This window comes from Pipistrellus hanaki (assembly GCF_964339955.1).
Source record: "Pipistrellus hanaki genome assembly, chromosome: 11".
Lineage (NCBI taxonomy): Eukaryota > Metazoa > Chordata > Mammalia > Chiroptera > Vespertilionidae > Pipistrellus > Pipistrellus hanaki.
The window spans coordinates 44,208,324-44,233,806 of record NC_140513.1 but is presented as its reverse complement, the minus strand read 5'-3'; the positions used below and the strand labels follow the sequence as shown (position 1 = coordinate 44,233,806).

At 36.2% G+C, this 25,483-nt stretch overlaps 1 protein-coding gene across 4 annotated transcripts in view; it reads right to left on the bottom strand.

The window, feature by feature from the left end:
* The window catches only part of JAK2 (Janus kinase 2), a 110,999-nt gene that overhangs the window by 41,247 nt on the left and 44,269 nt on the right, over positions 1 to 25,483 (bottom strand). For all 4 annotated transcript variants that reach the window (XM_084899483.1, XM_084899480.1, XM_084899481.1 and 1 more), the window contains exons 3-6: positions 15,785 to 16,033; positions 7,479 to 7,602; positions 6,754 to 6,871; positions 1,033 to 1,178 (exon numbers count right to left, since the gene is read on the bottom strand). In XM_084899483.1, the coding sequence (XP_084755609.1) occupies positions 1,033 to 1,178; positions 6,754 to 6,871; positions 7,479 to 7,602; positions 15,785 to 16,010 (614 nt within the window). In that variant the 5' untranslated portion in view covers positions 16,011 to 16,033. The remainder of the gene's footprint in view (positions 1 to 1,032; positions 1,179 to 6,753; positions 6,872 to 7,478; positions 7,603 to 15,784; positions 16,034 to 25,483) is intronic.

Genomic DNA, 25,483 nt, shown 5'->3' with positions numbered 1-25,483 from the left:
ACCTAGCCTTTTTAGAATACATAAATCAAATAATAAATAGGTATCAAACATCTGTGATATTTTCTATAGTATACCAACTCTTTCAATAATTTCTTTGATAAATAAGTACTACTCAGATGCAATGTAGAATATGATGACTACAATTTATGCTGCTGTATGGTATACATGAACGTTGTTAAGACAGTACATTCTCTAAGCATTCTCATCACAAAGAAAAAATATTTTTTTCTCTTTTTTCTATCTATATGAAATGATTGATGTTATAACTGAATTCATAGTAGTAATCATGTCACAATATATGTAAGTCACTATGCTGTATACCTTACACTTATACAGTGTTTATGTCCATCCTATTTAATAAAAGAGTAATATGCAAATTGACCATCACTCCAACACATAAGATGGCCGCCTTCATGTGGTCAAAGAAGGGTTCCCCCATGTGGACACAAGACAGCCACAGCAAGATGGCCAGCAAGGGAGGGCAGTTGTGGGTGATCAGGCAAGCAGGGAGGGCAGTTTGGAGGGACCAGGCCTAGAAGGAAGGGCAGTTGGGGGCAATCAGGCCTGCAGGGGAGAGCAGGTAGAGGCAACCAGGCTATCAAGGGAGGGCAGGAGAGGACAGTTAGGGGCGATTGGGCCAGCAGGGGAGCAGTTAGGCGTTGATGAGGCAGGCAGGGAGTGGTTAGGGATGATCAGGCTGGTAGCCATAAGTGGTTAGGGGCAATCAGACAGGTAGACAGGTGAGTGGTTGGGAGCCAACAGTCCTGGATTGTGAGAGGGATGTCCCAGATTGGAGAGGGTACAGGCTGGGCTGAGGGACACCGCCCCCCATGCACGAATTTCGTGCACTGGGCCTCTATTATTCAATCAAATTGGAAGCAAGTGTGTGTTGTGCATAAGAAGGAAAATTTACCCATACAACTTTTAATCATAAAATTAAAAAGTATAGGGAAGTTCACTAAATACAAATAAATCATATAAAAATTCCAACAGTTCCATTTATGTATATGGATTTAAATATCAGGAAATTACCTGATAGAGCTATAGACGTCCAGTGGGGTTTGATCATTTTCTTTGGCTATTCTCATCATATCTAATACTGCCATCCCAAGACACTCTTCCTGTGTTTCATGAGTCACAGGTACTTTTATCCATCCATGCAAAAAATCATGCCGCCACTAAAGAAAAATATATTGACAAAGAAATATTTCAAAAGCTTCAATATTACATTTTAATTTATTATCATATTTTAAACGAGAATGTAATTTCCAGAACACATATATTTAAAAGAATACCAACTCTTGATTTTCAACCATTTTGCCTTAAAATTTTAATAAAAGTTATTTTGAATATGGAAACTGATTTAAATTTGTTCCCAACTAGACAGTATATACATCAATCTATTTCACTGCTCTTATCTTAAAATTATATCTTCTACAGCAAAATTACTTAAACCAAAATACATATTAATTAAATATGTACTGAGTTCCAAATATGTTCAAAGCATTATACTAAGGGCCCTGGCTGGATAGCTCAGTTAGTTAGATCATCGTTCCAATGAGCCAATGTTTCAGGTTTGATCCCATTAGGGCACATACAAAAAGCAACCAATGAATGCATAAATAAGTGGAACAAATTAATGTTTCTCTCTCTCTCTCTCTCTCTCTCTCTCTCTCTCTCTCTCTCTCTCTTTTTCTTCCCATATCCTCAGGTGAGGATTTTTTTTTTTTTTAAAGGAGCTATCAAACTGATAGCTAGGTGAATTTTTTTTTTTTTAAATAGCTTGCTTTTTCTTCCATATACAATATAGGACCAGTGGATAATAAATTTTGTTCATGAAGATATTCTGTTTAACTCATGCCCAAAAGAAAACAAATATATGAAAAATCAGTAACATTAGTGCTAAGAATGTAATCAACCAAATACTCACTAGAAAAAAGCTACAAATAGAGTCCCAAATGCTAAATCAATTTATTTTAAACTAGCTTGTCTTCAATATCACAGAATGTATCAATAAATTTTCATTTCATTAAACTGTAGAAAAGTAATTTTATATGGGTAGCTGAACAAAAAATTTTTTATCTGCATTCAGTCATAACGTTTCTAGATCAAACTATAACCACGGACATAAACAACAGTGTGTTGAAGGCTTGGACTGAGGCAGGGACTGAGTGGAAGGGGGGAAAGGAAGGGGAAAGGAAGTGCACCTGTAATACTGTCAAACAATAAAAAATATTTTTTTTTTAAATCGGAGATATCCTAGTATTAATGAGAGAAAAGTAACTGAATGGTTGCCTTATTAATGGGATTTAACTAGCATGCCACCAAAAGAAATCAGGTTTATAGTATAGATGAAATAATAAAATCATAAAAGCAGCAGAAAGTCATTATCTCATAGAATATTATTCTCAAAAGCCTCTCTCTCTCTTAATGGCTAAGGGAAACAACTAACAAATTTTTATTCAGCTTCCTGAAACAAAGGATAAAAGTTGGTTAGTAGTCAAGTAATTTTTAATGAATGCCAAGGCCATTAAGTGAAGAAAGGACAGTTTTTTCAACAAATGATCCTAAAAAAAAAAAAAAAAAAAAAAAAAAAAAAAAAGACTGGATATCCACATGCAAAAATTAAGTTGGGCTCTTATCTTACACCATATATAAAAATTTACCCAAATGGACAAAAGACCTACATGTAAGAGCCAAAATAAAAAAACATGAAACTCTTATAAGGAAATTTAGAGAAAGACAGATGAAATTCTGATCATTTAGACTGGAGTTGATCTTTCTCAACACACACAGCTGAACATTCTACTTTTAAAAGATTATGGCAAGTTGACTCACATCCTCATGTGGTTCCTTAATTAGAGTACATGGCAGATGCTGAAAAGCTAAATGAAATATGGGGTGTTTGACCTCCTGTCTTCACATTTGGGCAATTAGGAAGCATGCTGGCTTTTTTGTGTGTGTTTGTATAAAGAATAAGGGCTTCCTACATAAATCTTCCATATAAAATAGATCAGGAAAGCCAAGATCTTCCCACCAGTACCACACAAATTTTAGTCTGGAATAGGTTTCAATACATTTTAAAAGACCATGTACCCACATTGAGCTACCATGGTGGAACTTCAACAGCTACTCAACTTGATGAGTTAGTAATAAAGACTTGGTTTGTTAGAAATGCTCTCAACAATGTCGATGTCGCAGGAATGAGAAAAACACTTAAAACTGGGTCAGCAAAGCAAATTTACTCCTGCACAAAAGGGTGCTGTTACCAGCTGAAAATCATGGGTGAAGCACACCCAATGAGAAGTCTGTTGGGGTTTTATTTCCTGACACAGGTCTGCCCTGCCCCTCACTCTGACTTGATTGGTCAGGGCTCAGAGCTCGGGTTCCCATTATTGCGTGATTGGCTAATTCAGAGGAAGGGAAGAGATAAGATGAAGCCCAAACTGGCAGCCCCCTGAGAGTCTATAGATCATATCAAAATGGGGGAACCTAAGATGGCAGTGAGCTCCTTTCTTTGACAGAAAAGATCGCTGGTTCACTCATTTAAGAACCAGCGCATCAAAATGAGAAAGCAGATGCCACAAACTCAGCCAAGTCTGGCACTGTAGCACCGAATCAAATCATTTCATTGAAGAGGAGGAGATCCTTTATCAGTAACTTCTACAAACACTCGTCCCATGAATCCCAGCATTGCAAATGCCTATGACCATCATCCACCTAAGGCTTCTGGTATTGTGCAACCCGGAGGGGATAGTGCCACTGTGTGGAATGCATCATGGGATTCTCAGCTTCATAATCTCCAACAGATATGTTGGGTTCTCTGATCCTCCTTGGGCCTTCATTCCCTATGACATGGATCAGTTTATACAACTACTAGAGGCCTGGTGCACAAAACTCGTGTGGGGTGGTGGGATTACCCCTCAGCCCAGCCTGCACCCTCTCCAATCTAGGACATCCCTCTCACAATCCAGGGCTGCTGGCTCCTAATTGCTCGCCTGCCTGCCTGATTGCCCCTAACTGCTTCTGCCTGCCCGCCTGATTGCTCCTAACCACTTCTACCTGTCAGCCTGATCACCCCATAACTGCTCCCCTGCCAGTCTGATTTATGCCTAACTGCTCCCCTGCCAGCCTAATCTCCCCCAACTGCCCTCCCTTGCAGGCCCAATTGCCCCCAACTGCCCTCCCCTGCTGGCCTGATTGCCCACAACTGTCCTCTCCTGCCAGCCATTTTGTGGTAGCCATCTTGTGATGACATTGCACGAGGGCATGACACCACCTAGGTTTTTATTACTATATTAAGATTTGCCTTTCCTGTGGATGATTGCCCCAGCAGCCTAGATTAGCCTCTTCCCCTAATGTCCTGATTGAAGGGTTAAGGCTAGGACTGATCTTCAGTGTGATGACTAACACACTCACAACTCTTGAGAAAGGTCTAAAATCCAAATCTTACCAAATTGAGACATTTCCAAATACTTTTAATGGGTCAACTCCAGTCTAAATAGACCAGTTATTTATCTCTGTCTATATGAAAAAAAATCTCTCTACTTTTTACCATGGCATAAAATTTCTGTTCTTTAAATCTCCTGAGCCAAATTTCAGTGTCAAGGTCAGCTATTGATGCCCTTGGAGGAAGTGTAAGCCAGCTAGTTTTCCTTGGGTCCCAGCCTGTCCCAATTGAGCTTAGAACCAGGAAAGCACTCCAACTATAGTCAATAACATATTAATAAATTTAAAAATGTAGGAGAAAAGTGCATGATATTGGAACAGGCAATGACTTCTCAATCAAATATGATACCAAAAGCAGATAACAAAAAAAACAAACAAAAAAAAAAAACTAGACCACATAAAAATTAAAAACTTTTGCATACCATAGGACACAATCAACATAGTGAAAAATAAACTTATACAATGAGAGAAAATATCTGCAACATATATTTATTAAGGGGTAAATGTCTTGAATGTATAAAGAACACTTTTAACTCAACAAAACAACAAAAACACCTGATTTTAAAATGGGCAAAGGATTTGAATAATAGTTTCCCTAAAGAAAATATACAAATGGCCAAAAAACTTATGAAAAAACATCACTAATCATTAAGGAAATGCAAATCAAAACTATGAGATACCATTTCATACCTACCAGAATAACTATTATAAAAAATAAAAAATAAAAGGTAAGTGCTTTAATGGGGAATAGCAAGGATGTGAAGAAATTGAAAATGAAATTAATTCCACTTCTGGTTACATATTCAAAAAAATTAAAAGCAGGGTCTCAGATATTTGTATGTCAATGTTCTCTGCAGCACTATTCACAATAGCCAAAAGGAGGAAGCAACTCAAATCAACAGATGCATGGATAAACAAAATGTGATACCATGTATAGTCAGCCTTAACCCTTTGTACACCATAAGCATCTATAGATGCAATTAAATTCAAAATATCGTAGCATGTGGGGACGGTTTCTGTTTTGGATGTGTGGCAGTTAACTGGTTAAAAAGGAAGGAAATTCTGACACACGCTACAACATGAATGAACCTTGAAGATATTATGCTAAGAGAAATAAGCCAGTCACAAAGGAGATAATCTACATTAATAAAAGAGAAAGATGCATTGATCATACCTTCATGATGCCCACCAGCCAATCAGGAGTAAGTATGCAAATCAACCCAACAAAGATGGAGGGTTAATTTGCATAATCAGAAGCTAAGCGGCTGAGGGCAGGGCAGGAGGCTTGCATCATAGCCATGGTGGCAATGCAGGCGTTTCACACTGCCCCAGCCGCTCTGGGCCTCTGGGTAGTGTGGGAAGGCAGAAAGGTGGCTCTGGGGCCAGAGCAAAGGCAGAAAGGTGGCTCCGGGCCTGGAGTGCGGGCGGCGCCGGCAGCCAGGGGAAGGAAGGCCCATTCTTGCATGAATCTTCGTGCACTGGACATCTAGTACTATATAACTGTAATTATATGAGGTACCTCAAATAGGCAAATTCATAAAGACATTAAGTACACAGGTGGCTGTTAGGGGCCAGAGGAGAGGGGTATGGGAACCTACTCTTTAATGGGGAATAACAAGAACATTTCTTTACCCAAAAGTACAAATATCTTTTCTTTCTTTAGTTTCTACTCCTCAGTCTTTAGCACATAAAAACAAAAGTTATTTAATGATAAAACATTTTAATTACTGTTTAAATCAAGGTAATAGAGAGAAAAAAGCATTATTCAAATATACTATAAAAAAATTAACATAATAGTATTAATAAAAAAAAATAACTAGAAAAAAACACTCAGACTCAGTATCAGACTGTCAACCTCCCATGAGAAATTACACAAACTATTATAGCTCAACTTTTTATGTAGTTACCAAGTTTCTTTAGATTTCACTTCCCACTATTTAAGTCTGAATTTGTTCAGAAATTAAAAAACAAACTTCTCTAAAGATATTTTATTGTCCTATGTTCCAGCCTCTTATGTTTGCATGAGTCATGTTATAAAACTAAGTCTAAACTTTATGAAATCCTTAAAATAACTTAAAGCCCTAAAAAAAGAAGAATGTTAAAAATGGCCAATTCAAGGATTGAATTCAAAGTAAATTCTATTGTCCATAACCATAAATCATAGGATTAAAAATTAGTAATAAAGACTTCACTTTGTTACCTAGCTGTACCTGCTGTGCAAAATGGAACAATTTTGCCATGTATGAAGATTTTCCTAAGAGGTTTTTATCATTTAACACGTGAAAAGCAGTTAATATATCATACCTGAGCAAAAAGGTAAGACATAACAAAGTCATCAAGGAGAGGAGCTTCAGCACCTCGAGTTATTCCATGTCGATAAGTTCTGTTGCTGCCGCTACAATACCAGTAAGGAAAGTAAAATCTACAAGACAGTTGAAACATTCTGTCAGCCTCCAAATAAATCAAATATAAACATACTGCATACATATAACCACTTCTTGCATAATGAAAGGTATTATCCCATAATGAGAAAACACAGCTAATAATGTTAAATATAAGTTGAGAGGAAAAAAAAAAAAAAAACCTAGATAAAACTATATAATAAAAATAATAGGTAGAAAATACAAGAAACTTAAGTAAAAAAATCAATATACTGCCTTTCTTCATGCATAGACTGTAGAAATAATAATAGGGAACAGAGAAATGTAGAAAAATGCTTATAATATCACCTCCAAATAATGACTTTTTTCCTTCTTTGTTCTCAATTATTAAACTTTTATTTTCTGTCTTATTGGTTAAGAACACCATTAAAATCCTAAACAAAAGCAGTAACTGCAGCTATCTTTTTCCTAATTTTAAAGAGACTGCTTTGCCCTGACTTCTAATGGAGAAATAGTCTTACAAGAAGATTAAACGCTAATTAGCTGTAGTCTCTGATATTAGATACCTTACAATTTTAAAAATATTCAATAATTTCATCCACTTTGTTCTTTTGCCACTAAAGTGAATCACTTTACTAAAGAGCATACCTTATTCTGTAGAGTACATTGTGCCTAGTTGACTCATCTATATGGAAGACATGGTTGGGTGGATACCAGATCCTTTCCGTTTCACTCATTAAAGCAAACATACTATGATACACTGGCGTGATTCCTAAGAAAGAAGCAGAAAAATAAATAAGTACAGATAGTTAAAAGTACATTTATATAACATCTATAATTTATAGTGGGTCTAAAGTTAACAATTTAAAATCAGCATAAAATGCAGTAGCAGCCGAAACCGGTTTGGCTCAGTGGATAGAGCGTCGGCCTGTGGACTGAAAGGTCCCGGGTTTGATTCCAGTCAAGGGCATGTACCTTGGTTGCAGGCACATCACCAGTAGGGGGTGTGCAAGAGGCAGCTGATGGATGATTCTCCCTCATCGATGTTTCTAACTTTCTATCCCTCTCTCTTCCTCTCTGTAAAAAAAATCAATAAAATATATATTTTTTAAAATGCAGTAGCAGTTGAAATCTTTTATTATAGTTCAACACGAACTCTAACTGAATTCTTAATTTAATATCATTTTGCCCTCTGGTTTAAAACATGACTGCTGGGACTTTTACAAACAAAATTTTTTAATTATTCAATTTTTTTAGATGTCTCTACAGATAAACAGATTTAAATTGGTGTATTTAAATTTATAATAAGGATATATCAAGTAATTCATATTTAGAAGTCACTGGATACTTTTAAGAAAACAGTGAAACAGCCTTATTTTTAAATATCAAATTTTATACAATATTAGTAATTAAATTCTCTGCCCTATTTAAATTTAGGAAAAAATTCAAATTGTAAAAAATTTAAATTAATAAAATTTAGAAAAAATTTTAATTGTAAACTTAAAATGCAGGAGTATATAATTTATTTTCAAAGATATTTTAGGATGTACATGGACAAAAAGTTGAAGGCCACTAAACTTTATAAAAGCATATAAAATATCTAAGCCACACAATTAATGCTTTTTATTTCCTAGCACATATAGAACATTCACACATACATACACACATATTCACACCAGTCATGTGGAGACTAAAAATAAGTCTCCCATAATGCCAGAGAATAGTCATACATAGCATGTTCTCTAATCATGCTTGACTTAACTCAGAAATTAATACTTAAAAATTTTTATCCTATATATTTGAAAATATAAGCCTCAAAAAACAAGAGAGTTTTTATTTGAGTGACATTTTCATTCTTTTCCATTGTAGGCAAAAATGACATCAACTTGATAAACTGACAACAAAATTTTTAAATTTATAGTCAAATTATTAAAATTGTCTACTCAGATATGTAATAATTTCAGTAAGTTATATATAAAAAAGCTTATTCAGTAAAAACTCAAACTGTATCCTTGCATTCATCCTTGTATTTACAAATACTTTTTTTTAAGCCTCACCTGAGAATATTTTTCCATTGATTTTTAGAGAAAGTGAAAAAGATGGAGAGAAATATCACTCTGAGAGAAACACATTGATTGGTTGCCTCCTGCGCATACCCAGATCAGGGTCTAGGCCAGGAAGGAGCCTGCAACCACGATCGAACCCAGGACCCTTCAGTCTGCAGGCCAATGTTCTACCCACTGATAGAGGCTACAAATACTTCTAAATATCTTACAGATCACAGAAATTAAAGAACATTTATAATAAATGATCACTAATATCATGTGTTAAAAATTATAAAATATAACTATTATACTCAAGAAGGAAAATTATAGCTCTAATATGATTACATTAGAAAATAACAGATTAATCTGAATTATCTAAGTCAAGTCAGCAAACAACAGAATAACCCAAAGGCAGCTTGAAAGGACATGACACAAAAGGAGTTAATAAGGATAAAAATCTAATAAAGAAAATCAACAAGATAAAAACTGATTATTTACAATGACTAATAAATAAACAAATCTTTGTCAACTCTGATCTAAAAAGAAAGAAGTCACAGATAAACACTAAGAATTTTTTAAAATATAAGTTCTGAAGACAAAAAGGGAGTGCTAGAATAAATTATGCCAATAAACTTGAAAATGTATACAAATTGCCGAAACCTGTTTGGCTCAGTGGAGAGAGTGTCGGCCTGCCGACTGAAAGGTCCCAGGTTTGATTTTGGTCAAGAGCATGTACCTTGGTTGCAGGCACATCCCCAGTAGGGGATGTGCAAGAGGCAGTGATAGATGTTTCTCTCTCATTGATGTTTCTAACTCTCTATCCCTCTCTCTTCCCCTCTGTGAAAAATCAATAAAATATATTTTAAAAAAGAAAATGTATACAAATTAAATTTTAAAATATGTAACTTTAAAAATGGATTTCAAAAGAACTATAATCATTAAAAAAACAATCTCCCACTTTAAAAAAATAGAGAAGAAAGAAGGAAGAAGAAGGAAAGAAATAAAGAATAATCAGAAAGAAGGAAAACCTCCATAAGACCCAGAGGAAATTTATATATGTTCAACCAAACATGAAAGACAATTCTAATCTTAATTACAGAGAATTTAAAAAGAGAACAGAAAAAATGGCAAATATTTTGGATTTAGTTTGACTATGATACCAAAACCAAACAAAGACATCATAAAAGAATTATCTCACCAAAATAGATACTAACAATCCTAAACTAAATATTAGCAAACCAAATCCAACCATGTTTATTATTTATATATATATATATATAGATAGATAGATAGATAGATATATAAATACATATATATATATATATATATATATATATATATATATTATTGATTTTTTACAGAGAGAGGAAAGGAAAGGGAGAGAGTTAGAAACATCAATGAGAGAGAAACATCAATCAGCTGCCTCCTGCATACCCCTTACTGGGGATTGCCTGCAACCAAGATACACGCCCTGACTGGAATCGAACCTGGGACACCCTTGAGTCCACAGGACGACGCACTGAGCCAAACTGGTCAGGACAATAATGTTGTTGTTTTTTTATTAACTAAGTTCATTCACCCTAAGATTGCAAAAATGACTAAATTAGAAAACTCCATTCATATAATTTATCACAATAGAATACTGGAAAAAATCTGCAGTAAGGAAATGGCAAAAATCATAGATTTGAAAAGTTGGGTAGTGAGTACACTGGTATGTATTATATTTTTATACAAAGTATTACTTAAAATATCCTATCTAGTAAAAGAGTAAATCAATTAACCATCACTCAACTGCACCCACAAGCCACGCCCACAAGCCAATCAGGAACAAGTATGTAAATTAACCCAACCAAGATGGCTAAGGCCACAGAGAAAGCAGGAGGAAGGCTTGGGTTTCCCCAGTGATGGAGGAAGCCAAGCTTTACGCAAACCCTGACTCGCTGAGGCCTCAGCTTAAGGCTACAAAGTTTCAATTATAGAAGATAAATAAATCCCAACAGAAATGGCTGTAGCCACAGAGCAAGCAGAAGGCTCTGCTCAATGCTACTAAGTTTCAATTGTAGAAGATAAATAAATCCCAGATACCTGGGCCTCTGCTTGGGTCGCTGGGGGACATGGCCAGCTTGCAAACCACCACAGGCTCCTTGCCCAGGCCGCCCCATGCCCCAAGGGAACCCCCACCCTGATCTGAGACACCCTTCAGGGCCCCACCTGTGTACCAAGCCTCTAACCTTCTATCTAATAAAAGAGTAATATGCAGATTGATCATTATTCCAACACAAAAGATTGTTGTCCCATGTGGTCAAAGATCCTGCCCCCATGTGGACACAAGATGTCCACCACAAGATGGCCAGCAGAAGAGGGCAGTTGGGAGGCACCAGGCCTGAAAGGGAGGGCAGTTGGGGGTAATCAAGCCTGCAGGGTAGAGCAGTTAAGGGTGACCAGGCCAGCAAAGGAGGGAAGTTGGGAGCAAACAGGCTGGCAGGGGAGCAGTCAGACATCAATCAGGCTGGCAGGGGAGTGGTTAGGGGGTGATCAGGCTGGCAGGCAGAAGCAGTTAGGGGCAGTCAGGAAGGTAGGCAGGCAAGCAGTAGGGAGCCAGCAGTCCTGGATTGTGAGAGGGATGTCCAACTGCCCGTTTAGGCCCAATCCCACCAGGATGGGCCTAAATGGGCAGTCGGACATCCCTTGAGGGGTCCTAAATTAGAGAGGATGCAGTTTGGGCTGATGGGGACACACACACACACACACACACACACACACACACACCATGCACGAATTTCATTTTATAATAAAAGTTTTATAATAAAGAAATAAAAATTTAAAAAGCAAAATAAAAAAATAAAGTGAAAAAATGGAAATAAGTTATTCACAGTAAAGCAAGTTTACAAGTCTAATAAAATTTCAAGGGATGGTAATACCTAATTTTGAAGAAATGCAAATTAAAATTATGTGACATTAATTTATACCTATTTAACTAGCAAAAAGAATAAGAGAAATATCATCTATTGCTGATTAATGGTGAAAAGGGTACTGTTATATAACTGCTAGAAATGTAAACTGGAAGAGTGTTTGAGAAAGCAATATTGGTATAAATTTTTAAAAAATCAGTATCAGTAAAGAATTATTAAAACCTTTAAATTCATCAGTCTCTTCTATGTATTCCTAAAAGTGCAGTAGATTAATAAGAAAATGTAAATTCAAGAGCAAAGAAAAAATTAGGGTGGTAAAATCCATGCCATGGACTGTTATGAAATTAAATAAAAGAATGAGCTAGTGCCAAAGTAGATGGCTTAAATAGGTTTTTCACAATGTATTTATTTATAAGAAAAGCAAAAAGCACAGAAGAATATATAATATGATTCCATTTTATAAAATAATGGCTTTAAAATCATAATGACTGTTTATGAGAGAAAATGAGATAGTGTGTCCATTATGTGATTATATGATCATGGAAAAAAGTATAAAAGGATTCATAATTATGATGATGAATGGAACTTAACAGGATGGAACTAAGAAAATGAAAGTTAACAGGATGGAACTAAGAAAAAGGAAAGGTAAGAGTACAGTGGACAAGAAACTTTCTCAAAGAATTTATTAAATAAAAACAGTGTGCCCTCATGTCACAAAGAAAAGGTGAAAGGGAAGAAAAAAGACTTATCCATAGCAAAGGGTTTACCATGTGAGTCATCTTGAAACTAGAGAATAATGACTTGTAATTTTCTAAATTTTAAAATAATACTAAGTAGATAGCAAGTAGTTTATTTCATCTGAATATTATTTTGATCCACACAACTTCTGAATTAAAAAAATATTTTAAACTTGAACTTTAAAATAACATATTTATAATAACAAGTAGTTAACTTCATAATCCCATGTCTCTGTACACTGCACATACTACTTCTTCTATCTAAAAGGTAAAATATATCACATAAATCAGTGTTCTAATATTTTTAAAAATATTTTTTATTGATATTTTTAGAGAAAGGGAGAGGGATAAATAGAAACATCAATCAGCTGCCATCTGCACACCTGCTACTGGGGATAGAACCCACAACCAAGATGCATGCCCTTAACCTGAATCAAACCCTTGACCCTTCAATTGAGGGCTGGTGCTCTATCCACTGAGCCAAACCAGTCCACTGAGCCAAACCAGTCAGGGCAAAACCTCCCCAAATTTGAAGAAACCCACAGATACACAATCCATGAAGATCAGTATGTCCTAAAATAGACAAACACAAAGTGTTATATATACCAAAACACATTAAAATAAAACTATCAAAAGCCAACAATAGCCGAAACTGGTTTGGCTCAGTGATAGAGCTTTGGTCTGCGGACTGAAAGGTCCCAGGTTCGATTCCGGTCAAGGGCATGTACGTTGGTTGCGGGCACATCCCCGGTAGGGGGTGTGCAAGAGGCAGCTGGTCGATGTTTCTCTCTCATAGATGTTTCTAGCTCTCTATCTCTCTCCCTTCCTCTCTGTAAAAAAAATCAATAAAATATATATTTTTTTAAAAAGCCAACAATAGAGAACCTTGAAAACAGCAAGAGAGAAGTGATTTGTTACATATAAGAAATTCTTGATTAGGAATCCTTAATAAGACTCAAAGCCAATTTCTCATCAGAAACCATTCAGGTTATAAGGCAATAGAATGACATATTTAAAGCACTCAAAGAGAAAACTCTCAGACAAGAATTCTGTATCTGCAAAATTATCCTTCAAAAATGAAGAAGAAAGTAAAACATTCTCAGATAAACAAAAGCTGAAAGAGTTCACATCTAATAGATATTTCCTACAAGAAATAAGCCTAGGTGGAAATGATGTGATATTAAAGAGTAGCTAAAAATAATGAAAAAGAACTCTGATGAAGGTTAACTGCATAGGTAAATAAAAAGCCAGTATTAGATTTTTATTATAATTATATTTTTATTATAATTCTTCTTTTTACCTAGAGGATTTATGCATATGACAAATGCATAAACAAATAATTATAAATCTACACGATGCATAAAGATATAATTAGTAAAACAATATCCTAAAGGAGAAGGTACAGAGGTACAGAGGTGTATATAAGCAAAGTTTTGCCTACTAATGAAGCTAAGGTGGTATTAATTCAAATTAGACTGTTACAAATTTAAGAGACAAATTGTAATTCCTAAGCCTGGCAGAGTTTGGGAGCGCTGCCCCATGGATTAGGGTGACTCCATCCTTTGAAATCTAGGTGGATGCAGCCATACCCCCTGAACCTGCATTCTCAAGCTGGTAGAAATAGTTTACTCTACCAAAGTTTGGAGCATGCAACCTACAGAGGGGCAGCTGCTGCACTGAGCACTACCAGAGCTAAACCTGGGCAGAGCACCAGAGGAACCCTCACTATGAGGCAGCACCAGGAAGCAAGCAGGAGGTCTCTAAGATTTGGCAGCTCTCCTTTGAAATTGTTCTGCCATCAGGCCTTTGCAAAAGAAGGTGCAGCCTGAGTGATTTCTAAATTGCCCTTAGTGTCATTCTTTTATTGTCTTAGGAAATAGCTCCTGGTACCTGTTGATATGGTACCTGTTGATATGGCTGATCCACACTAATTATCAAATAGTGTTTTCATTAGACACCACTTTTTCATTTTTTACAAGATGGATTGTTGAGAATTTTCCAAATCTTCAAGTTTTGCTTCCTTTTTGCTTAACAATTCCATCTTTAAGTCATTTCTCGAACATTTTACTGTAAGCAGCAGTCAAGTAATGACTTTGAACAGTGTGTTTAAGTCAATATCCAATTTTATTGCCCCCAAAACTCTACCTTCCACAAAACAGTAAAATATAAACACAATTCAGGAAAGTTCTTTGGCACCTACAACAAGGATCACTTTTCTTCCAGATTTCAGTAACATGTTGCTCATCTGAGCTAAGACCTCATCAAAATGGCCTTTACCATCCATATTTCTACCAGCTTTCTATTCATGATTAAGTATTCTCTAAGAAGATTGAGGCTTTCTCTACAGCTCTCTTCTTTTCTTTCTGAGTCCTCACCAGACTGCACAATGAAGGCTGTTTCTAGCATGCACTCAAAACTCTTCCATTACCCATTATGCAATTTCAAAGCCACTTTCACATTTTTAGGTATTTGTGACATCTTCCCCCCTCCTCCACTTCTCAGTACCAATTTTTGTCTTAATCCATTTGGAATCCTCTAACTAAAATACCATCAACTCTGTGGCTTATAAATAACAGACATTTCTCATCATTCTGGAGGCTGGAAAGTACAAAACCGAGGCACTGGCAGATTCAGGTTCTAATAAGGACCTACGCCTGGTTCATAGAAGGTTCATCCTCTGATTCATCTTCTTACTATGTCCTCACATGACTGAAGGGGCAGAGATGCTCTCTGGAGTCTCTTTTAGGGTACTAATCCCACTGATGAAGAGCATTAACCCCCCCCACCCCCCAATGATCTAATCACTTCCCAAAGGTCCTACCTCCAAATACCATCACACTGGGGCAGTGGTCGGCAAACTCATTAGTCAACAGAGCCAAATAGCAATAGTACAACGATTGAAATTTCTTTTGAGAGCCCAATTTTTTTAACTTAAACTTCTTCTAATGCCACTTCTTCAAAATAGACTCACCCAGGCCATGGTATTTTGTGGAAGAGTTATACTCAAGGGGCCAAAGAGCCTTATGTGGCTTTGTGAGCTGCAGTTCGCCGACCACAGCACTGGGAGAATAGATTTCAACATAAGTTTGAAGGGGAACACAAACATTCCATCTATAGGACCAGACCAAGGCAGATTTGCCTTAAATTCTACTCTAGTGATGTTCTCATGTTTATGCATGTTCTACATGTGTGTTGTATTAGATTAGCATAATTAAAGCAATCATCTATTAATATATAGAAAAAATATTTTTAATAGTTACCACAGGCTTTAGAAGCAGCAACACAAATTTCTTCTGCAACATATTCCCCAGTTGAAAACTTCAGGTAATCTCCCTCAGTTTTCCCAGGGGAATGATAAAGATACACCTGAAGGATTGGCTCTATTTGTTTCACAGGATCAGTAATTCCAGTAATATCACCATTCTGATGCATAGGAGGTGTGCATGTTCCTTCCATTTCTGTCATTGTGAGGCAAGCCATTTCCATGCAGTCTTTTTCAGGACATTTGCCTATAAGAGAAAACAACACAGTTAATCAATGATTGTGAAAACCATCAAGATTATAAACTTCCTGTAGACAAGGACTATAAAATTGTGAAGTTTACCATTTAACTGAGGAAACATAAATATGGAACACAAAACAGAGAAAATCAGTTGCAGACTACCAAAAATATCCCATGAGGCAACATGATTTCTTAACAAATGAATTACTCTGACAATAGCTTATTAATGTCTGAAGGGGGAAAATAACATTTCAATTTTTATAAGAGGAGTTAATATTTAAAACTGATCTTGAACAATGGATTGAATTTAAATGACTGGAAGAGGAAAAACATTCCAAGAGAATAAAACTGTTCAAGAGTAGAAAGATATAAAATATGTTCAGTAAGTTATTGGGCAGAAGTATAGAATTTGAGAAGTTATACCATTTAGAATAATTTATACTTATGGCAAAACTGCAGTTACATACCCAATCTGCATTTTTCCTTCTTCCTTGATACTGAAGGAGAGTTAATGTATCAAAAAACAAAACAATACACTGTACTTCCCCATAGGTGGATAACCCCGTGAGCCCCTGTTAGCAAATAAGATTAAATGAAAGTTGTTGGATTGTACTTCCGGGACCACTCCTTAAAAGGAGGGTGATTCCTTTTGTTTTTCCCCCCTTCACTCTCTTCCTACCCAAATCTTGTGGCCAGTGCACATCATAGACACCAGTTGAATAGTTAAATGGTCGAACAGTTGGACACAGCATATTAAGCTTTTATATATAGATAGATTGCACTCATGTGGAATCTAAGTAACAAAATAAATTAATGAACAGAATGGACCCAGGGACATGGAAGCAGGAACAGAATGCAGAATCTCAGAGGGAAGACAGGGGAAGGGTGGGTGGGTGAGAAATAATCAACCAAAGACCTTAATTGCATAACCTATGGACAGAGACAATAGGAGCTGAAGGCCTGGGGAAGGGAAGGAGGGAGAGGGGCAGACTGAAGGGAGTCAATGGGGGGAAAAGGCAACATATGTAATACTTTTATCAATGAAGAATTTTTTAAAAGATTTATTACTTTTTAAATATTACTGGATTCAACATGCTAGCAATTTGTTCAGCATTTTTTCATATATGTTAAACATATCCCCCCAGATACCTGTTAGTGTCAAACAAACTTTTCTTGTTTTTATCTATTCTCAGGTATACTTTAGGTGAGTTGGTTTCTACCAGATATTTGGCTACCTAAACATTATTTTCAAGAGTACATTTGGCCAATTATATCTAAAGCAATAACTCTCCAAAATATAATCAAACATCCAAGTGAGAGCATAGCCAAAAAAAGTTACATACATGAACGCTACAAGGGGAGAGTCCAATTCAAGCTTCTTGTCAATAATAATAGGAATATCATGTCTAATAAATATCATCAGTGATAAGAACCTGGATCTACTTTTCAGCAACTACTGTTTTTTAAAAGGCCTCAGGCCTGGCAGGTATGTGCCCGCAACCAAGGTTCATGCCCTTGATTGGAATCGAACCTGGGACCTTTTAGTCTGCAGACCAACGCTCTATCCACTGAGCCAATCGGTTAGAGCGAATCCACTGGATTTTAAAAGAAGACCACCTATAGGAAAGGGATCTAAGAGGTAAGAATGGATTTCCTTTTTATTTTGTATCATTATTTTGAATCTCATACATAGTTTACAACTTGAGAATTTTTACCCAGAAAAAAAAAAGCATTTTCAAACACTTGAAGATTCAAAGTTTACCCAAAAACAGCATTTAACAAGTTACTTTTCTGAGCTATAACATGCCAGAACAAAGGAGTAAATAAAAAAGTATGACATCTGGTCCAAAAAAAAATAGATCCAATCCTGGAAAGCAGTAAAGGATTATGATAACAGCTGGGCAGCAGGCCTCAGACAGGAGCCCTCTGCCTCTAAAAGACTTGAGAAAAAAGTGGTGCTAGGCTGCTTGCTAAGATGGAGTAGAAAACAAAGCTAAACAAAACATAAATACCTACAGATGATATAAAAAAGGAAAGCAGTGACAGAAAAGAAAAAGGCACCCTGGCTGGTTTGGCTCAGTGGATGGAGCATTGGCCTGTGAACTGAGGGGTCCCAAGTTTGATTCCGGTCAGGGGCGCATGCCTGGGTTGTGGGCTTGATCCCCAGTGGGGGGCAAGAGGGAAGCAGCTGGTCGATGATTCTCTCTCATCATTGATGTTTCTGTCTCTCTCTCCCTTTCCCTTCCTCTCTGAAATCAATAAAAATATTTTAAAGAAAGAAAGAAAGAAAGAAAGAAAGAAAGAAAGAAAGAAAGAAAGAAAGAAAGAAAGAAAGAAAGAGAGAGAAAGGAAGAAAGGCAATTCCAATGGAAGAAAACTTGACAAGGGATGCAATAACAGTATAGATACTCCTTGGCTCTGTAACAAACAATCCTTATTTTAATATAGGCAACATTATTGTCTTTACAAATTAATCACCTACAGAAAGGCAATCAGCTGAAGAAGTAGAAATAGTAAGATAGCCTGAAACTGGTTTGGCTCAGTGGATAGAGTGTCGGTCTGCGGACTGAAAGGTCTCAGGTTGTATTCTGGTCAAGGGCATATACATTGGTTGCGGGCACATCCCCAGTAGGGGGTGTGCAGGAGGCAGCTGATCGATGTTTCTCTCTCATTGATGTTTCTAGCCCTCTATCCCTCTTTCTTCCTCTCTGTAAAAAATCAATAAAATATATTTTTAAAAAGAAAGAAAAAAGTAGTAAGATAGGAATACGTAAGAAAATGTTTTCTGAAAATATATAAACAGAGAAACACATTAAACTTTTCTATGAGGCTGTGACCTACGAAATCTAGATTGTGGGAAACTAACCAACCTGGTTAAAAAAGTAAAAAGAGAAGTAATGCAGGAAACAAACAGATTAATTAAGACTGTAAAGTTTCAATGTGTGGACCTTATTTGGATCCTGGTTTTAAAAAATTATAAAAAAGAAAAAGCATTTGTGATATAACAATTAGAAATTTGATTACTTGTTGAATATTTAAAGAATTAAGGAATTGAGATTATCTTCTTATTAATAAAAGAGTTCTAATATTTTAGAGATACACACAGAACTATTAATGAAAGAAATGATGTCTATGATGTGCTTTTCACAGTATTGAAAAGTAGGTGGCACAGTGATTAGAGTATTATATTATTATGTACATTTTTGCATGTTCAAAATTCTCCCCATAAAAAAGTTTTTTAAATGATTTTATTGTATTTATCTATCACTTTCTAATAATAGTGTTTTCAGGTTATTCAAATGGAAAATATTAGGAGCCAGGCCAGTATGGATCAGTGGTTGAGTGTCAACCCAGGAGCCAGGAGATCACAATTCGATTCTGTCAGGGTACATGCAGATTGCCAGCTCCATCCAGAGTACAGGGTGTGCATGAGGCAGCCGATCAATTATTCACTCTCATCATTGATGTTCCTATCTCTCCCTCTCCATTCCTCTCTCTGAAATCAATAAAAAGCATTTTTAATTAAAAAAATTTTTTGAAAATGTAGCTAAGAGAAAGGATTGTGAGGTTCCAGAATGCATCTAAGATGCAATCAATAAGAACAAACACTGAAAGCAATAATGGCTAAAAATTTTCCAAAACCAAATGAAAATATTATCAGGAGTTAAGTGGACTAAAATAAATTTCAAAAATCCACACCTAGATGTATCTTAGGTAAACAACAGAACCTTTAGAATGTCATATAGAAAGAAAAAAAACTGAAGAGCCACCAAAGACAAGTGGGAGATTATTTACAAATGAATAAAAATTAAACTGGCATCTTCTCAACAACAATCAATACTAGATGATTGAAGAAAATAACCCAGGAAACAAGAGTGGGGGAGTGGGAGGGATAGCATTTTCAGACATTCAAAGCTATATGAAGACAAAATGTTAAACTACCCACAGTCTCTTACTAAAAGAACTATTAATAGAAGAAAAAAAAAAAAAAGATACGGTCCTCTGCTGACATAATCTCGACCCCAACTGCTCTCCCCTGCTTGCCTGATCTTCCCCCAACTTCCTTCCCCTACCGGCCTGGTTGCCTCCAACTGCCCTTCCCTGCTGACCTGATCTCACTCCTAACACCTTCCCCTGCCAGCCTGATCTCACCCCCAACTGCCCTCCCCTGCCAGCCTGATCTTGCCCCCAACTTCCCTCCCTTGCCAGCCTGGCTCCCCCAACTGCCCTCCCTTGTCAGCCTGATTTTGCCCCCAATTGTTCTCCCCTGCCAGCCTGATCACCGCTAACTGCCTCTGCCTGCTTGATTGTCCCTAACTGCCCTCCCCTGCCGGCCTGATCTCACCCCAAACTGTCCTCCCATGCTTGCCTGATCACCCTAACAACCTCTGCCTGGGCCCCCATCACCATGACTTAGTCCAGAAGGAAGTCGGATGTCCAGAAGATGGTCAGTTGACCCAATCTAATTAGCATATTACCTTTTCAATAGTATAAGTAGATTATATAGAATAGGATTTCTTAAATGTGGGGGTGGATGGCGGGGGAAGGAGACTTTTTCATCAGGAGGACATGCTCTTGGCAGACAAAAATACATAATCCCTATATCTGGACTGATAGTCAGCCCATATGCACTATACTAGGGGTGTCGAACTCAATCAGAGAAGGGGCCAAAATCTAAAATCCAGCCTAAATCGCGGGCCGAATGGTTTACTGAACAGTCATAAACTGACAATGTCATAAACTGACAGCGGAGTGCAGTGATGACAGCGCGGTGCGGGCCACATTGCAAGGCCTGGCGGGCTGGATTTGGCCCGCGGGCCTTGTGTTTGACACATGTGCACTATACTGTCAAAGCAGTCATTAAAAAATTGAACTGCTTTCTTACACCTTACACCAAACAGCTGTTGCCCTTAAAACCCCTCCTCAGCCCCCACCTTAGGTTCTGCCTTAGCAGTTCACCCAGATTAGGCTCTGATTGGTCAGTTTCTATGCTAGTCAGTGTCAAAAGCTCCATCTCCTAGGCAGCCATTGGCTCATTGATTTCACCCAGATTTGACTCTGACTGGTCAGTTTCTATGCCAGTCAGTGTCAAAAGCTCCACCTCCTGGTCAGTCACTGGCTTCTTGCACTTCACCCAGATTTGTTTCTGATTGGTCAGTTTGTATGCCAGGCTGAGTCTCCAGGCCTATCAGTAGGACTGATGAGAGAGGCAGAGCTGATCAGCAGCCCCAGTGGAGGCCTAAGAGAAAGAGAGCTTAGTGGCTGCTGGCCAAGCCTAGAGTGAAAGAGAGAGGCAAGTGCTGATCAACAGCCACTTAAGCTATGGATCAGACCCTGCTTCTCTGTCCAGGCCTCTCTTCAGCCTTATCTGCAACCCCCTTGGTAGTCAGTGCTAGATCGGGGTGCCCAAAGCAGTGGCAGACAGTGCTGGGTCATCACAACAACCCAGCACTGACTTCTGGTCAGTTGAGCCTTCAGTCGTTTTAGATGTTACAGACCCTGGGTTTTTATATATTAGGATGCTGAGACTTTTTATTTTTCCCCCCTCTTTTTATTCCTCCCACCCCAAACATATAGGCAGTGAGGATTAAAATATATGGTAGTTCATATATGTTGAAAAACAGAAACCACTTTTAAAAAGTAAAACTTCTCACTGAAGTTTGGTTACATTACCACCAAAGACAAAGTGTCTTAATTTAATTATTCCTAAAAGCAAAACCTGGTACAGGATTCAACAAAACAACACTAGTTTTTTGAAGTTCAGGTAACATGAACAGGGAAATAGAGAAGCGATATAGGGAAGGGAAGGCAGCCAATAAAACTGCACCCGTACACCATCTACCACAGCAGGCAAACCCCTTGGAAAAGCTCTAGGAAACAGTAAAAAACATCTCAGAATCATTCCACCCAGGGGGTCACTATAGTATTTACACAGTACAAACCCCTGAGAGTTACTCACTGGTTGAGTTCCTACAGTTCCCAAAAAAGAGAGTCAACAGGTAGAGATTCAAATACTAACAGAAAGCACAAAGAAGGTGATAAGGGTTAAGGATGAGACATAAACAACATCAGCTTCAGCTGCCAAACTACATCATATTGCTATTACTTAAAAAGAACAAAAGGAGAAAAGCAGATGATATGGTGTGAGCTCTACTGGCTAATTAGTTCAGAACTTATTCTTCCTCAATTTCTGCTTGAAAATTAATTTAAATTAAACTGAACAAACCAAAAGTTTTCCTTTATTTTTTCATATGTATTTTGTATGGTCTTTAAAGAGTGGGTAATCATTTCTGGTTTGTCCTCCTCACATAAGAAAAATAGATTCTAGATACAGCAGGAAAGTTAATTTAGCAAAAAAAGGTGTTTTAAAAAAGAGAGCTTTCTAAGTCTTTTTATCTTATATTCACACCATCTAATCTAGTACGCTGCACACTTCATTGAATATAAACATTAAACATTTTATAAAGTCAGAAATAGTAGAGATTATTAAGCACATTTAGTATAAAGCCATGGGATAAATTTTGTTAAGGCAGGGATTTTGGCCCTAGCTCGTCTGGCTCAGTGGATATAGTGTCAGCCTTCTGACTGAAGGGTCCTGGGTTCAATTCTGGTCAAAGGCACATGCCAGGTTGCCGGCTCGATCCCCAGTAGGGGACATGCAGGAGACAGCCAATCGGTGGTTCTCATCATTGATGTTTCTAACTCTCTGCCTCTCCCTTTCTCTCTGAAATCAATTTAAAAATATATTTTTAAAAAAATAAGGGCCAAAACTGGTTTGGGTCAGTGGATAGAGGGTCGGCCTGCGGACTGTAAGATCTCAGGTTTGATTCTGGTCAAGGGCATGTACCTTGGTTGCGGGCACATCCCCAGTAGGGGGTGTGCAAGAGGCAGCTGATTGATGATTCTCTCTCATGGATGTTTCTAACTATCTTTCTCGCTTCCTCTCTGTAAAAAAAGCAATAAAATATATTTTAAAAACAAAACAAAACACAAAGACAGGGATTTTGAATGTTTTAAAACCAAAATAATTTGGTTGTGGGAGTGGAGGTGCTATATACTTTCATCCAAAACAGAAGGTATGCTAAAGTAAAAGATCCTTGTGAATCTGATAAAAACAAAAGGAGTTGATTACCTGCTAATCTTTTGTTACTTGTGCATACAGACTCTTTCATCTAAAATACACCTACATAAGCTGTAATAGCACACACACAAAAAAAACCTTTTGGATTAATGAAGAGGAACAGTGAGTGTCTGGAATAATATAGGAATCTCATTTATTACATAAAAACATGTATCTCTTATAAACAAGTCTAAAGGCAAATTATGCACTAAAAAATATGTAGAAATCCTGTTAAATTCTGTTTGAATGTTTTTGATAGTCATTTAAAACCAAAATAGTATTGGTGTACACATAGACAGATCAGTAAACCAAAAGAGAATCTAAAAATAAATTCAAGAATGTACAGGAATTTAATATAACAATATTTTGATACAGTAGGAAAAGTATATTTGTTTACAAATGGCACTAACATAACTGACAATACAACTAAAAAAAACATGCTAAACCTATACTTAAGTAAAAAATAAAGTGTATATAAATTAAATATTTAATGTAAACTATAAAAGAATTAAAATAATGAAAGAACCTTTAAGATGACTTTTATCAGGAATGGAAAAACTTATGCAAACTGGAAAAAAAAATCCATATAATAAAAGTCACATAAATTGCCTGTCTGAGTCCTTATTTTCTTTGGCTAATAAAGTGATTTTTATTCCCATTTGAATTACAATGCGTTAGGCAGAAAATGCACTGTCAGTTCCCCATGGGCTGCCCTTCTCCCTACTATCTTACATAACAAGCCTCTTTATCTTTATACACACTAATGACACGAAAATCAATCAAGTTTTTTACCTGTACAATAAAGAAAATGATTATATTAAATTTTCCATTTCTCTAGAGATAAGGAATTATAAACAAAACCAAAAGACAGAAAATATTTGCATTTCACTTATCAAACAAGGAGTATCACCAATATACAAAGAGCTTTACAAACTGATTAAAGACAATCTATTAGAAATATGACTAATTAATTACAACCTTCCACCAAAAATATATTTTGAGCACATATGAAATATTTAAAAAATTAATCATAAGAAAACATATGCTCAAAATTAAAGAAAATTATAACTAAGCATAAGAGAATCTAAAAAATTACCTCAATTTAGAGTAACTGCTACTAGGAAACAATTTTTGCAATGAGTATATATGCCTTTATTTCATTTCTCTTTCTCTTTCTATTTTATTCTTTCAAAATGATAAAATAATTTCAAGTGTTTGTATACTCTTTAAAATTCATTTTTGTTAGCTCTTCTTAATGTTCTGATTCGTCTCCTTACATATTTGAAGGTGGACATTTTCAGTAATTTCTTTGGTTCTTTAAATACATCCACTTTTATTTATTTACCAAAAAATCTTTTGCATATGTACATCCTTTCCAAACCTAACATCTAAGCAAAAAATAAAATAAAATAAAATAAAGACTGATAAACTTGACTACATAAAATTATAAGCATCATAATCAAGTATTTTTTAATTGAGGAAAAAAACATATGCTACAGAGGTTTACTATATTTATATAAGTAACCTTTACAAATCAATGAGAAAATGAATAAAGAACATTAATAGGAATTTCATAAAAGGCAAATATTTCCTAATATGAAGACATGGTCAACACCATTAATAATGAAAGAAACAAATAAAAATGAAATATTGTTTCTTCCTTATCACTGGCAAAAATTAAGATTGGCAATAGTGTTGGCAAGAATATTTAAAAAAGAATATCTAAGAATTATTCCTTTTAAAGAGGACAAGAGCAATATAATAGAATGTATATCTAAGAATTATCTGAAACAGTAATAATGAAAAATGACATTAAAGGGATCTGATATTATAAAATAATATACATAGCCAATAAAATAGCATAAAGACATTAAAAATGAAATTCATAGCTTACATTATATTCTTAGCATAGCACAAAATGGAACCAAGTAAGTATTTATTAATTGATTACATTAATGGTTTATTTAATGAGTGATTTGATTATACACTGACGGATTGCTTGAGTATGTAGGTGGGTGAGTGACTGATTAATCAACTGAGTAAACAATTGACACACTGAGTGAGTGGCTTGAGTGACTGACTGATAAGCTGATAAATGACTGAGTGATGATCCTACAGGATGGTCCTATTCGTTTAAGACTATATTTGAATTTGTCACTATACACAAACATCCAGAAAGGTTTAAAACTTGTTAAAGAAGTTCTGTCAGTCACAAGAAGCACTTGCAATTCTTTTTGCCCTTTTTATTGATTAATGTAATTTTTAAATATCAATATAGAAATATTCCGACTCAGAAATCACAGTATACTTTCACAACAGCCAATGTTGGAATCTGAA